The sequence below is a fragment of the Glycine max genome, chromosome 1 (genome assembly GCF_000004515.6).
Source record: "Glycine max cultivar Williams 82 chromosome 1, Glycine_max_v4.0, whole genome shotgun sequence".
Classification (NCBI taxonomy): domain Eukaryota; kingdom Viridiplantae; phylum Streptophyta; class Magnoliopsida; order Fabales; family Fabaceae; genus Glycine; species Glycine max.
Window position 1 is genome coordinate 51,191,549 of NC_016088.4, and position 16,118 is coordinate 51,207,666.

Here is a 16,118-nt window from a genome sequence, read left to right on the forward strand (position 1 = left end):
AAGTATTTTATGATTTAAGACTTACTTTTAGGTATTAATTTAAATTTTACTATCACTTAATAATTTTGAAGAAAAAAATACTTCTTTTTCATCGTTTTGTGGTCGTCAATGATACTCAAAATAATAATAATAAATTATTGAGAGACACAATTATATTTGTTAATACTATTAATATATTGATTTACTTTATAGTAGAATAAAATATAATATATTTTGTATTTTCAAAATAAATAAGAGAAAGAGTAATTTAAAATTTTAAATATCTTAATTGAATAAAGAGATTTAATTCAATTGATTAATAATTTTTGAGTTTTTTTTTTATAATTTCTACGAGTTGTTGTAAACCTTTATATCAAAGTTGAAATCCTCTCTTTAAAAAACAAAAAAAAAAACATCTTGAAAGTGTCATTTGCTCGGACCATGAACAACATACATCCCACAACATGTAAACAGTCGTATTTTCTTCGTTCCTTAATCCAATTTTCACCATCACAAGGCCACGAATGCTAACCCAAAAATAGAAAACGATACAATTACTCAACAATCAACATGATGCACCAACATCACCCACTCGTCAGACCCTCAACATCTTTTTTAAAAGTAACCAAAACCCACAACAGGCCAAGGTTATCTCGCTGTCGTTGTGTCTCCATTACATACACTGCACCTTCTTTCCCTTTTCGTCCTTAGTCTATGCATGTGTTTTGCGTTTAATAATTTTATTTCCAAACTTTCTTTCCTACTATTAAACTTTTTTACAATTTTAAATTAAATTATTAAACACAAATGATTAATGTGTTAAAATTAAGATTGAATCATTTGATAATAAATTAAGTTTAATTTTTGACTAAAATAATTCTTTGTTAGATTTACTTACCTTTCAGTCAAATTTCAGATTAGTCAGAATTTTTTTTTTTATAAACCGAAAGATTAAAACATAAAAATATTTTTACAATTAGAAAAAATTAAGATCAAAGAGAAAAGTATAAGATAAAACAAGATTATAATAAAATTTAGAAAAATGTGCTTACAAATAAGAAATACAAAATTATATAATTTGCATTTCTTATTATATTGCAACTAGGTGGAGGGAGTGTTCTTCACTAACCATGCTCCTTGAATATGTAGAGAAAAGTTCGATTTCTAAAAATCTATGGTTATGAAAGAACATTTATTAAAAAAGTTATCAATTCCTCTCAATTAGGGAATACCTGGTTAATTAAAAAAGACTTTGCTAGCTAGCTAACTATCAATCGTTTTTGCTTGGTTATTTACCAAAATGTCTCCCACCATTACCATCATACAATGTAAACCTTTTTTTTTTCTTTTATTTAAAAAAGTTTCTTAGAAATCTTGGAATTGAGAATCCAATGGCTTTGCTTCCTATTATATTCTCCCTGAAATGTAATTTTCGTCACTGTTTTGGTTGAAAATTATAGTTGAGAAGTCTCTGGCGCACAATGCGGAGAGCAACACCAACTAGCTACGCAGCCTCTTTTTCATGCATACTTCACGAAAGTGGGTAACTTCCACCTTTTCATATGTTGACTTAAAACTCTCACTTGCCTGAACCAAAAGCATCCATCTCTTTATATAATTATGTTCTTAAAATCAGCCCTTCAATTAATGAAAATATTCATTTATTATTTATTAATCTAACCATAAATAAACTATAATCAGTGCCCAACGAAAACTATAATCAAATTAATGATAATTAAATATTTCTTAAATATCATATCAGTATAATAAGTAAAAAGTAATAAAGAATTATAAAAAAATTAAATACGGTTTTAAATTAATATATATTAAAACTAATGATTTTGAAATATATACTAAGTTTTTGATAATAAGTTAAATTAATTTTAGTTTTGATATATATCAAAACTAGAAAGATTTCTGGTCAAAAGAATAAAATAACCATAAATACACATATACGAGATAAAATTAAATAAATGGTGGGAAATTGAAAACAAAAATGTATGAAGACAGGTGGAAGGAAACAAAAAGGTCTTTTAATGGAGTAATTCTGTTAGCATTATTGTTTTCTTCCAATTTATTTTAAAAGTATTTGAATAAAATAATGCTTTTAAAAGTTGACAAAACAAAGTAAAAAAAAAAGGGTCGTCTTCACCATTGAAAGTGTAAATAATTGCTGGTCGTCTGGTTTACTTAATTGGGAGTTTTGTGTTTATATATATATATATATATATATATATATATATAACACCAATATTTTTTACATTAGATCAATTATTAAACTAATAAAGATATTGATTAACTATTAATTAGTTTAATTGTAGTTAAGTCGGAGATGAACTGATAGCAATTAAATATATTTTCTAATATTATATAATTTATTAACCGATGAGTTAATATAAAACTATAAAAATAAGTTAGACAAAATTTTAAATTAATATAAAAAGATTATATTACAGATTTTATAAGATTAAAAATTCACAATAAATATAGTTAAATAATAGCAGTATATTATATGTTGATATCATGAACCTTTATGTATTTAGAAAATATTTTGCAATAAAAAATTTAAAATAATTATAACATTTTAAATTAGTACTTATGACATTATTAATTAAAATCATATAACTTGACTATTTTGTTGACGAAAGAATGTTGTGTTACTGACCCATGTTTCACTTTGATTCAAGTAATTCAACTTATTCATCAACATTATGGTAATATCATTTGAATTCATATTTTGAGGGAAGCTAATAAAATTGCAGATAAATTAACAATGTATGGTATGCATATCAATTGGCATAGTTGTACTTTTTATGTTGTTCCGGATTTCTAGAGAATTTTAGTTATTCTTTTATTTTTGTAATTCCAAAAAAAAAAGCAAATACTTTGAAAAAATTGTAAGATCAACCTTAATTATTCATCCAAGATGTGAAAAAAAAAACCGTTTATAACTTGTAATAACCACGAGTCCTTGCTCAATCACTTTCACCTGTAAATACCTCAACTTTCCTTTTATGCAGGTATCCATTTTGTTTTTTCTTTCCTTTTCATACTATTATTTGCCGTTGTCACCATTTCTTCTATTAATATATACCATGCTCAACTATTATTATAGCAGCGGTCTCCGAACATAACCACCTTGTTTAATCCTTTGTTTGGTTAGAAAGTAAAAGAGAGGAAAAGAGAAAAAAATTTAAAAAATTAATATGAAACTCAAACCTTTACATCTGTTTTTTAATTTAAATATTATTTTTTCTTCTTTTCTTTTATTTTTTTACACAATCAAACTCACCCTAAGTGTATATTAAGTCTTATTGGACCATCTCAAATCATCTTAAAATATAAATATAATTAATTAAATTTTTAGTCCCTTAATTTTTTCGCATTATAATTTTTAATTCTTCAAAATATTTTTGATAATTTTTAATCTTTCATTAATTTTTCATCATCATTTTTAATTCCTCTAAATTCTTTTTGTTTATTTTTAATTTTTTATTTATTTTTATGACTCAGAGTAGTTTCAAATATAAAATAAACAAGAAACTAAAAATTAATAAAATAAGAACTAATTTTGAACCATAAAAATAAATACAAAATTTAAAACAACTAAAATTATTGATAGAAAATTTACGAAGGAATAAAAGTTACATTAATTTTTTCAGAAATTAAAAATTAAAAATTTAAAAAATTGAGAAAGTAAAAACTTAATTAATCCATATAAATATAGTCATACGAAAGGGGTCTAGGATGAAGCTTCTAGGCAACCACACTAGAGAAAAAAAAACATTATATTAGACTATATAATAACATTCCTTTTGAATAATGAAAAGCAATGGTCGTGACAGAAATAATAAACATTTGGAGAAAGGTTGAAAAGGCGCAGTTGGCTTCCCGTTTTCGTTTTCGCCAGCAAAACCAACTTCATAAGATACAATTTTTATTTTTGAAGGAACGGCGATTAGATAAGATACAATTTGCAACGGTTCTTTTAATATCCGCTCGCGCGTATAAAAAAATTACCGAGAGAAATATAATCTAGTCCCCCAATATTTACATTTCAGAAGCATTATTCTCTTTATGAAAAAAAGAAGAAGAAACTTCATTAAGAAAAATAAACATTATTCTCTATCCCTAATCTAGAAAACACTTTACACAGTTTTTTTTTATTTTAACAAAAGGCATATGTAATTTTTTTATTTAACATTATCTATCTATTTTAAAATAAAATATTACCTCCATTTATGATTTTAAGCTACCCAAACCTTAATTAAAAAATTCAAATATTAAATCAGCAGTGGCAACATCTTTTTATAATTGACCAAAATACAAACGAAAAGTATAAAAAAATATTGATTAAGAAATTGAATAGGGACCCACAGTGTAGCAATGTGAATCCCCCTTGGTGGTAAGGAGAGAAAGAGGAGTTGGACTTTTCCCTGCAACTGGGATGCTTAACCAAACTCAACCGACTTTTGACGTAGCTTCCTTCTCCCTCCTTCCCTCTCTCTCTCTCTCTCTCTCCGTGTTATTTAATCTATTTCGTGTTAACGACCACATTCCACAGATCAAAAACACGGAACCTTCTCAGTTCTCACACAACATAAACACATACAAGAACAGAGCAATATATCTATCTATTTCTCTGTTCTGTTGTCTCAGCAAAACAAATAATAAAATCCTCTCGTAGCTACCTTCAACAACTCTTGTTCATGGCGTGTCACCGTTGGCTCTGTATATCACTGTTGCTGCTGCTGCTGCTGAGTTTAGCTTCGCAGAGTTGCCACGCTCTCCATTCGTTCGGGTTCGACATTCACCACCGTTTCTCCGATCCCGTGAAAGAGATTCTCGGCGTTCATGATTTACCCGACAAGGGAACTCGACAATACTATGTTGCTATGGCCCACAGAGACCGAATATTCCGGGGCCGGAGACTCGCCGCCGGTTACCACTCGCCTCTCACTTTTATCCCCTCCAACGAGACTTATCAGATTGAAGCCTTTGGATTGTACGAATTCTTTGACCACTTGCAAAAATGTTCATTTCTCTTTTTATATTTTCTGGGTGCTATTTTTTTTTTTTTTTGTTAGAGTTTTGTATGTATAGATCTGTGCAAAGATGGAATATGATTTATGTTTTTGGTGCTTGAAAAAAAGGTGCAGAAGAGAATCTCAAGGGGATATTTTTTTTCTTTCTTTTTTAAGATACCATAATATGAAGTTTGGAAAAGAAAAAAAAAAGGATCTTTCCTTCTTTTCATTTTTGGGTTGTGAAAATATTTTATTTAAAATTTACACCCTTTGTCTTTTTTTTTTTCAATACGGGAAATTTTGAATGAGTTTTGTTGTGTGTGGTAGCATTAGTAATTTATCCTCCTTATTTGGATTTCAGCTTGCATTTTGCCAATGTTTCTGTTGGGACTCCACCATTATCGTTTCTGGTGGCATTGGATACTGGCAGTGACTTGTTCTGGTTACCTTGCAATTGTACCAAATGTGTGCATGGTATAGGCTTATCAAATGGAGAGGTATGCCATCTCATTTATTGTTTTAAATATTTTTTCTTTTAATTATATACTTTTTATTTTATATTTTATCTGATTACTTGCTAGTTTGTAATTTATGAGTGTTGGTGAATTCCCTATGTGAAACTTCATTGACATCATTATTAGTTGCTGAAGGATATCTTGATATTTTGGATAAATGGAATCATATTGCTCTTGTCTTCTGATGTAGAAGTTTAAATTTAATGACACTTTCTTAATACTTTTACCTGACAGAAAATTGCTTTTAATATCTATGATCTTAAAGGATCATCCACAAGCCAACCCGTTTTGTGCAATAGCAGCTTATGTGAGCTACAGAGACAATGCCCTTCATCTGATACCATCTGTCCATATGAAGTAAACTATCTATCGAATGGTACTTCAACTACTGGATTCCTGGTGGAAGATGTGTTGCACTTAATTACAGATGACGATAAAACAAAAGATGCCGACACACGAATTACTTTTGGGTAAATTTCTCAACATCTTACTGAAATATTTTGTTGGGAATACATATACTGATCTACGTATGAAGCATTAGAGTGTATTCTTGCCGGTCATTATAGTCTTACTCGGCTTGAACATCATTGTCTCAAGTGAAGGATACATGTGGTCTATACCAAAAAAAGAGTGCATCCTTGGCCATACTGCATTCCACTGCCTTAGGAAGTTGGCAAAAATTTCACCCTCTAGGAAGGTTGATGATACCCACCATAATGACAACATCCAATAAACCTTTATTGGGTTTTGAGCTGGAGAGTATTAAGCTGCCAAGATGATCCTTGAAATTAAACTATTATTTCACCATCATAGCTTCTGTTTGATTCTTGTTCTTTGAAACTGCTAGGTATAATCAACTTTTTCTTTGGCCTCACTTGTCTTTAACAACCTGCTCATTGTTATTTGTCATTCAATATGTTGCAGTTGTGGCCAAGTTCAGACTGGTGCATTTTTGGATGGGGCAGCTCCAAATGGTCTGTTTGGACTAGGAATGAGCAATGAATCTGTCCCAAGTATCCTAGCCAAAGAAGGGCTCACTTCGAATTCCTTTTCAATGTGTTTTGGATCTGATGGTCTTGGAAGAATCACATTTGGGGATAATAGTAGCTTGGTCCAAGGAAAGACACCATTCAACCTCAGGGCATTGCAGTAAGTAGTTATTCTTCTCTCCTTTTAGTCTAAACAAGAAGTGGGCACTTATATGCACACTGAAACATACTAAAAAAGAATAAAAATGAATTAGTGTTGGCTGAATTGGTAACTAAAAAGTCTTTGGTTTGATTCAAGTTGAGGCTCATGACATGCCTTGACCTTAATAGCACCCTCCTCTCCCCTAAACTTCTTTGGTAAAAGAAAAAGAAACATACAACAGAAACTATAGAAGAAATTATTGAGTCTAACTTAATTTAACTAGTGCTTATTTTAACATGTGTATTTCTTTCCAGTCCTACTTATAACATCACCGTTACCCAAATTATTGTGGGAGAAAAAGTTGATGATCTCGAGTTTCATGCAATATTTGACTCTGGTACCTCGTTCACATACCTAAACGACCCAGCTTATAAGCAGATTACTAACAGTGTAAGTAATCTTGATTTTAGTTGATTAAGAAGGTAACTAGAGCTTCATGTGACATGAGTTTATAATTTTTTTCCATTATTTTTGTAGTTTAATTCAGAAATTAAACTACAACGGCATTCAACTTCTAGTTCTAATGAGCTCCCCTTTGAGTACTGTTATGAATTAAGGTGATTTATAGCTTGAGAGAAGCCTCTACTACTACTTTTTCCTTTAAATTTAAACCATCGCACTGATTTTGACTTTACCTGCAGTCCTAACCAGACTGTTGAACTTTCCATTAATCTGACTATGAAAGGTGGAGACAATTATCTTGTCACGGACCCTATAGTAACGGTCAGTGGTGAGGTGAGAACATAAAATCCAACTTTGGGTTTCCTTAATATTAATATCTAATGATTTTCAGCCCTCTTAACCTCATAAATGTTTCTTGTAATGTCCAGGGTATTAACTTACTTTGTTTGGGAGTCCTGAAAAGCAACAACGTGAATATCATAGGACGTGAGTATTTTAATTGAAAAAAAACTAAATTATATCTGACTATATGATCTTGAAGCTTTCATTTCAGATTACTTTGTCAATTCATGCTTCTTATCAATATAGCAGCCACAACTGCTATATTCTTATTAGACCTTCTTATGTTTCTTCTGAAATTCTTTAGCATTCGCCAATGCCTGTCTTGTTTGTCTGTTTTTAAGTTTAACAAATCACACATCAATACTATGACAAAAACACCTAAACTTCCACAGTTATTGTTGATGCATTGATACATACCTGAAATATTCGTTGTATTTATCTTCATGCAGAAAATTTCATGACTGGTTACCGTATAGTCTTTGACCGTGAGAACATGATTCTTGGTTGGAGGGAATCTAACTGTGAGTACAGTTCACCCCTATTGCTTCAGTACACTGCATCCTTTCTCCATTAATTATTCTTAATGAGACATGTTATTCACAGGTTATGATGATGAACTCTCTACTTTACCTATTAACCGATCAAATACACCTGCTATTTCTCCTGCCATAGCTGTGAATCCTGAAGCAAGATCAAGCCAGTCTAATAATCCTGTGCTGTCACCTAATCTCTCATTTAAGATAAAACCTACTTCTGCGTTTATGATGGCCCTTTTTGTGCTTTTGGCCATATTTTGAGCATATCTTATAGGCTATTCAGTGTTATATTACTAATATTAGTATTTTCTTTAGCACACACCAGAGAAGCGTTATTACTACGCATTTTTTGGATTCTTAGTAGCACTATTTTGATAATGAGTTTGTAAATAATGTAACAACATGTCAGTATAGTTGTGAAAATATATATTTCCATTCTTACATTTAACTTTTATGGTTGTTGTCTGACTTCATTTTTTACTCGGTCTCAAATGCAAATCCTCACAGGTCAGTTACAAATTCTCAGTTGTAAATGCAGAACTGTGTTGACTCGTGACTTGGACAAGCACCAATCAAATTGCGCTGGTTGTGCAAGAAAAACGGAGGATTTGTAACTGAGGAAGATACCATCTGCTTCTTCAGTTGCACCAATCATCTTTGATCAGTTTCGCAACTATTATCATGCCTTATCAATATATTATCTTACGAACACATGCACACACATAGAAGAATGAAAATCTTGGTCAAGTATGTGAAGCAAATCATAAAAATTAAAAAATATAAATTCACTTAATCTATATATGAAGAACAAAACGTATATCCATTATTCTCCATTTCTTCGTCTAAAGAATATAAGCAACAAGTGATAAGATATGTAATAAATATAATAAAAAAATATTTTAAAATATCAAATATTTTATTTATATGTCATTATATAATTATAAGTTATGTAATAATTTTCTAAATATATAAAAAATAAAAATACAAACAAGAGTGATATTAAATTATGAATATAAATATATACATATCTATAAGTTGGGTTTGGATTGAATCAGATGGGTTTTAAAAATTAAATCCAAAATCCAATAAAAAAAATTCATTTTTCAAATTATTTATTTATTTGAGTTTTTGGATTTTTTTATTGATTTTTTCAGTTCTCGTTAGATTATATCGATTCATAAATATTCCTATTTTCGTTTACGAGGGACTGAGGGACTCAAGTTACTGCAGGACACCCTATGAAACTATTTTAGTGCTTAACGCAGGAGTCAGCACTAACTAACCTATTCTCTTAGGCAATTTCTCAAAGTAGCTAAACCATTGAAAAATACTAATTCTTGGTTGTTTCTCACTTACTTTTTGTTTGGATAAAAGAGAAGAAATAGGAAAGAAGAAGAAGAAGAAGAGAGAGATGAAATATAAAACATGTTATTTAAACGGACAATTATTAGTAAACATAAAAAAGAATGGCTTCACATATTTGAATCAGTAGAAAGAAGTGTCTCACGCACATTCTAAAGATAGATTACGATCCCCATCATAGACATTCCATTTGTATTCTAAAACATCCAATTAATGTCGTCTTCAATTACCCAGTAACACAATAACACTCTCAAACTGAGTGTGACTTAAATTAAGCAACATCCCTTAACCAAAACATCATCTGACATCGGCAGCACGTCGACTAGGGACAATTATTTTGGACTAAAACCACATCATATCCCGATATCTGCAAAGATCACAACATAAATCATCTTACATTTATTATCCTGATGAGGTCTTTGGAAAATACGAGTTATGATTTTATCTTTATATAAAGCCTTCCTACTTTCATTATCTCATTAATGGTAATTTTTTCTTAAAAAATAATTAAAATAAGTAATAAGATTACAATAGTTACGAATATTGGAAGTTTTTATTTGATCATCATTCTTGGTTTAAAATTATAAAAGCAATTGCTAATATATTTTTTAAAAAACATATAAAATAAAAAAACAATAAAGTGAAAAACTATCAGAGGTTTAGTCTAATGGAAACAATTAGTCCCTACAAAATAGTGAATTATGGTTTAAATTCTCACTGAAAGTACTCATATTTAGTGTTTAATTTATGCTTTGAGTATATACTTCTAATAAAAATTGAGGGAACAATTTTGTAGATTTATGCACACAAACCTCCAAGGTTTCAGACTTCTAGTAGACATAACTCCACAAACATGCAGTACCATCAACACCAAAACTAGCGACATTGTATGCATCATCTATTTTATCTTTCGACAAACAAACAGCTAATTTGCTTACATTTTCAATACAAAAATGCACTACAGACTCATTATTACATTACATCAATTAAATATAGCCCCGCTGATTCAATAAGCTACTTTTCATCTAAAACATTCAAAAATCACATTATACTATTTGCTTTTTACAAATGCACCGGACTATGCGGACCCAAATGAGTATCGTTAATAATTAGATTCCTTTGAACCGTAATCCACATCAGCAGGAAAGCTCCTTCAATAATTATAGTTTTGATAAGACCTGGCTACCATCAAGGATTGCAATGCAAGCTTTGGCACCAAAAAACAAAATTACGATGGCTCAACCTCAACCTTAACTACCGCATACATTCCTATAACTCAGGCGCAGTTTCCTTTGCTAGTGAAAACCACTAGTGATTTGGTTAGTGCTGATCAGACTTTGAGTGACTTTTTTATGTCGTGCCATTTTCAATTAAATGTCTAAAAATTTTAAGATAATTAAACAACTTTTTTATTTTTAAAAAGCTAAAACACAAAAAGAAATGAGTACTTTTCTTGTAAATTGACAATAATGGTTTTTTTTATAAAAAAAAAAATAAGTGTCTTACAAAAGAAAATTATCCAAACATAACACTAATATGGCATGGACAATTGGCCACGAGGCTGTTGGCCTCAATTTCCGTTGAAAAGCCTAAACTGAAATATGGCAAGAGTTTGATCACAGAAAAAAATGCTCGGGGTAAAATCAAACATTTCACTTATTACATTAGGACAATAGGAGAAGACCAAGGATAATGTCATAATCAACGAATCATAATTATGTATCATGGGGTGGAGGATGACATCGTGATTTGTGATATTACCAACTACTCTTGAAGAGTTTAGACCATGAAACTATAGCTTAAGACTGGATTTAGCATGAATATGTAATTAAATTATTCTGATCGAGAGTAACATACCAATAAAAAAAAAAGAAGAGGAACATCACAAGCCACAGAAAGCTACCGGAGGCTTAAAAAGTTTAACCTTCATTTCCACGGAGCATAAAGTGGATTGTCTTTTAGTAATGAGAATGCTTCAACATTACTACTCTTGATTGACAGTACTTCTTAACGAATTGATTTCTAGGGCCACATTATCTCAAACAATAATTGATCTCTTTTATATCTATAAAAATTCATTTTCCCCATCTTTGATTTCCACGGCTAAAAGCTAAATATCATCAAAGTACTCAAATTAGCATGGCTGTCATGGTTGCATTCTTGAATTTGATCATCATCTTTTCAGTAGTCTCTACAACAGGCAAGTCACTGAGCTTAAACTACTATGCAAAAACATGCCCTAATGTGGAGTTCATTGTTGCCAAGGCAGTAAAGGATGCCACTGCTAGGGACAAAACTGTTCCAGCAGCAATTCTGCGAATGCACTTCCATGATTGTTTCGTTCGGGTAATGCTATTTTGACCCCTCCTCCCTCCTTTCCTCTTGACTGCTTCCGCCTCATTTGATGCATCATGAAATCAAATCATATTGTTTTCTTTTTTCCTATACTCTTGAAGGGGTGTGATGCCTCTGTGCTGCTAAATTCAAAAGGAAACAACAAAGCAGAAAAAGACGGGCCACCAAATGTTTCTTTGCATGCATTCTATGTCATTGATGCAGCAAAGAAAGCACTAGAAGCTTCATGCCCTGGTGTGGTCTCTTGTGCTGACATCCTTGCTCTGGCAGCAAGGGACGCAGTTTTTCTGGTAAGAAAACTTTGAAAAGTACCAAATTTCTCATCATTCAGATCCTAAACTAAACAATCATTATGTCTTCGAGAATTGACAAATGCAGCTAAGGTGGCTTGTATTTGGAAGTCTTGACTAATTGTATAAATATATTCTGCAGTCAGGAGGACCTACATGGGATGTTCCTAAAGGAAGAAAGGATGGTAGAACATCTAAAGCCAGTGAAACCAGACAATTGCCAGCACCAACCTTCAACTTATCACAACTGCGGCAAAGTTTCTCTCAAAGAGGACTGTCAGGGGAAGACCTGGTAGCTCTGTCAGGTAAGCTATTCCTAAAGTCAAAACTGCCAAAACTTGACCATTTTTCATTTATTCCAATTTATATCTGAATAGAGTTTAGAGTTTCTCCTTTGACTCATATGTAGGGGGGCACACTTTGGGTTTCTCTCACTGCTCATCTTTCAAGAACAGAATCCACAACTTCAATGCAACACATGATGTTGACCCTTCATTAAATCCATCATTTGCAGCAAAACTGATCTCAATTTGTCCACTAAAAAATCAGGCAAAAAATGCAGGCACCTCTATGGACCCTTCAACAACAACTTTTGATAATACATATTACAGGTTGATCCTCCAACAGAAAGGCTTGTTTTCTTCTGATCAAGTTTTGCTTGACAACCCAGACACTAAAAATCTGGTTACAAAGTTTGCCACCTCAAAAAAGGCTTTTTATGAGGCTTTTGCGAAGTCCATGATCAGAATGAGTAGCATCAATGGTGGACAGGAGGTTAGAAAGGACTGCAGAATGATCAATTAATAAGTCTTAAATCAATTCAAGTTAAATTGATGTTCCAAACAAGTTGGATCAAATTTCCTAGATGCCAAGAATATTATGTCTTTTTCCTCTATTAAAGAAATATGTATATTTATCTGAAGTTAATAAAATCTCAAGCATGTCTTGGGAAATTAATTTAGAGCTCAGTTACAAAATATATCATTTTGATAGTCTTGAGTAATGAGTCAGGAAAAGTCTCGATCAGATACATGCAGGTATCCCTGCGTAATCAAGCATGGGTCATGGAAAAAAGTAAGAGCTCAATCTTGTCAGATACATGCCTAACAAACCTAGCTTACCAAAGACTACAATAGCAGATAAGAAACCCTATATTTGTCATGATCCCCCCCCCCCCCCCCCCCCCCCCCCAGTAAGGCTAAATAATGAACATATGCAATGTAGCTTCACAGAAAACTAGTGATGCAGACTATATTTTAGGCGTACTCCATGTTTGAGCGTCCACTTTCCCCATTTTCATCCCAAAACTATTGTTGGTTGCTAAATGTAGTTTGAGATATAAGGATGAATAGTTGTGAAGAATGTAACTGTTTTCATCGCAAAAGAAAAATGTCTTAAACTATCAATTTGAACTAATTATATGGTTTCAGGCTCTAGCCACTTGACAGCACTGCAAATATCAACATGTAAACATTTGTTTTATACATGTATAAGAACACACCTAGAGATTCTTAAAGGTAAATTAAAAGTCCAAATATAACTCAAAAACCTATTGAAAAATATAATATTAGAAAATTCCTCAACGGTTGGCATCTCAGTTCCCCATCCATAAATATTGCTGCTTGATACCATGTCTCAAGATTAAGCAACTGCAAAATAAAAAGGAACAGTATTTTTCTTCATCTAATGTATAGCAGAGAAGTGTGATATCTGTTTTAGGAGAAATTTCTGTAGCATTATCATGCCCAATTCGATTTCTTGATCATCTAGATATGAAATGGAAAATTTTCATGCAAAAAGAACATAGATAACAAATGGCTGCCTGATAATAAAAAAGGAACTACTGAACTCTATCACAATTTTGAGCTACCTCAAGCATTATCTTTTGAGATAAGACCTATCTCTGCCAATTGAATGTTACCACTTAGCAGTGATGCTTTGTCAGGTGGCAAGAAGGAAAACCCATCAAGAAGCTTCAGACACTTTAAGCCCCATTTTCCCATCAAAAACTCAATAAGGTGATGCCCACTGCAAACAATTAGATAGCTAAATTGAAATCATAGGGAAACAAATATCAGACGCAAGCTGTAGAGCTATGATTAAATTCCCTCACAAGTTTTGAGCATCATATAGAATGAAAAGTACCTTCGGTTATGGTATGAGGTTATAAAAGTTGACCCAGGAGAATTTCGGAGCAGGAAAGTCACAGTGGCAAAGAGGTTATCAAAGGCTAAATAATACATCAAAAACAATACTTTAGTCCAATAGACAGAGGCAGGTGACAGATAACTAACAGCCCATTTTTTCTCACCTTTTGAATCGTACAGCACATCAGCCCCTAGAATAATTGTTGGCTGTAAACTGAATATGGATGAATCCCAAACTCCCCATGTCAATCCCAACACCTACAAATAGAAGTCCAACATTCAAACAACAGAAACAATATGATAAAATTTCAACATCATGAACACACACAAACAAGCATAGATTGGCAAACTTTTGCTTATTCACCACATGCCCAGCGTTATCACTTATCGATGACGGAAGGCCAAAATTCCGTCATATAAACACATCATTGTAGCCTATGGTGCCGCCATAGCAGGCCTCCCTTCACAGATTGCCCATGGCAGTTAGCAAAAAATCCACCACACCATTCCACCATGGCGGTCAAGGTGCCACCATTTAACAACAATGTCCATGCCACAGACATAGTACTGTCACTATATTCTACTAAAAAATTAACACATTATTCAACCATGCACATTTTCGCCACGGGCTTTGTTATCAGGAATATGTTGAAACAATCACTATAATAATAGCCTACATTGCACTCAAGTTTGTTCAAGTCACAAACCCTTCTCATGTTGTCAAGCACCTGCAGGCCCAAAACAAAAAGCAATCAGCTGATAGATTTATTAATTTTCAGGATCCAACCAGTAGTTTAATCACAAACTTATACTAACAATGAATCATATAAGAATACTGTTAATAGAAACCAATGAGTCATATTGACAACCAGTATTTTATCCGTAAAATCACATGTATGTTCTCTCTCCAAGTATTCATCGCAACGCAGCTGCATACCCAAGGCAGGACTCAAACTCAAGATTACTGATTAAATAAAAACAATCATGTACCAATTGATCCACATGCTTGGTGGTTCACAATATTTTTATTTGAAAGCTCTATAAGAATATATAAAAAATAATAATAAATCGATAATTATTGGGTGATAATAGTGTAATACCTCTAATCTGGTGGAGTCATCAGTAAGAGTGACACGGGCACCGAGTTTTGCTGCAACCAAGCCAGGCAGGGAAGTTCCAGCACCTAGCTGCATGAATTTAATAATAAGAAAAAATGGAGAATAAAGAGCACACAAAATAAGACACGAATTTGAAATGAGTGGGTACCTCAACAACGGTGGCTCCTGAAAATCGATGCTTGTGTTGCCAAATGTACTCGGCGAGAACTACGCTGCAGGGCCACACGAATAGGCCATAGTCTTCCTTCATGTTCTGCGAGAAGAAGAGTAATTGTTAGTTGGTTGGGAAATTCATGGGGAGTGTAGTGGGGTTGGGAAGTGAAGAACCTCGATGATGGAGATGGAGAAGCTTGGCGTTTCAGAATCATCGCCGAAAAAGTGCTGAGAAACGGTGGTCATGGTGAGGGTGTCATCACACTGTTCATCATTCCAATCCTCCATGGCTCTCATCGGAAGGAGTTAAACTGAAACCTCCAAATTTCCAGCCGAAAATGTTACATGAAGCCAATATACGCAGAGAGAGGGGAGAAAAAAATAATATAATAATGAGGATTTATGAAATAAAAAGAGATAGAGAAAAATAAAAAATGTTAAAAGATAGTTTAAAATAATTAGTTATTTGTATATTATTACTCAACTTCTGTCTAGCCAAAAAGTAAAACGCTGAAATATGATTTTGGTCTTGTTAGTGTTTTTAATTTTTGGTCTATGTAAGCTTTTTTTTTTTTTTAACTTTAGTTTATATAAGTTTATATTTCAATTTTTGTCATTGTAAGATATTTTGATTATGTTTAGTCTTTGTAAATTTGTGATTAAGTATATCATATTTAATTATGAATCTCATATAATTAGTT

At 32.2% G+C, this 16,118-nt stretch overlaps 3 protein-coding genes across 6 annotated transcripts; 2 read left to right on the forward strand and 1 right to left on the reverse strand.

Annotated features, from left to right (window-relative positions):
- Positions 1-4,317: 4,317 nt before the first annotated feature.
- Positions 4,318-8,440, forward strand: LOC100808171 (aspartyl protease family protein 1). 2 transcript variants are annotated; one of them, XM_003517109.5, is made up of 10 exons: positions 4,318-4,984; positions 5,368-5,503; positions 5,756-5,991; positions 6,446-6,670; positions 6,967-7,102; positions 7,190-7,269; positions 7,354-7,447; positions 7,543-7,600; positions 7,906-7,977; positions 8,060-8,440. In XM_003517109.5, the coding sequence occupies exons 1-10, from the start codon at positions 4,689-4,691 to the stop codon at positions 8,251-8,253; spliced, it is 1,527 nt and encodes a 508-aa protein (XP_003517157.1). In that variant the 5' UTR covers positions 4,318-4,688; the 3' UTR covers positions 8,254-8,440. The 2 variants fall into 2 exon arrangements, with proteins under 2 accessions (XP_003517157.1, XP_014631132.1); XM_014775646.3 differs by lacking the exons at positions 6,967-7,102; positions 7,190-7,269 and having other exon boundaries at positions 4,402-4,984.
- A 2,954-nt stretch (positions 8,441-11,394) lies between these two features.
- LOC547873 (peroxidase 64) lies at positions 11,395-12,960 on the forward strand. The gene is made up of 4 exons (XM_003517110.5): positions 11,395-11,700; positions 11,811-11,999; positions 12,142-12,304; positions 12,409-12,960. Exons 1-4 carry the CDS (start codon positions 11,494-11,496, stop codon positions 12,801-12,803), a joined length of 954 nt encoding a protein of 317 aa, XP_003517158.1. The 5' UTR covers positions 11,395-11,493; the 3' UTR covers positions 12,804-12,960.
- Positions 12,961-13,389: 429 nt separating this feature from the next.
- LOC100802849 (methyltransferase-like protein 23) lies at positions 13,390-15,808 on the reverse strand. 3 transcript variants are annotated; one of them, XM_006573476.4, is made up of 8 exons: positions 15,592-15,808; positions 15,413-15,517; positions 15,247-15,333; positions 14,854-14,874; positions 14,311-14,404; positions 14,145-14,229; positions 13,870-14,027; positions 13,390-13,648 (listed from the first exon to the last, which is right to left on the reverse strand). In XM_006573476.4, the coding sequence occupies exons 1-7, from the start codon at positions 15,712-15,714 to the stop codon at positions 13,871-13,873; spliced, it is 672 nt and encodes a 223-aa protein (XP_006573539.1). In that variant the 5' UTR covers positions 15,715-15,808; the 3' UTR covers positions 13,390-13,648; position 13,870. The 3 variants fall into 3 exon arrangements, with proteins under 3 accessions (XP_006573539.1, XP_006573538.1, XP_006573540.1); XM_006573475.4 differs by having other exon boundaries at positions 14,824-14,874; positions 15,592-15,791; XM_006573477.4 differs by lacking the exon at positions 14,854-14,874 and having other exon boundaries at positions 15,592-15,791.
- Positions 15,809-16,118: the final 310 nt, after the last annotated feature.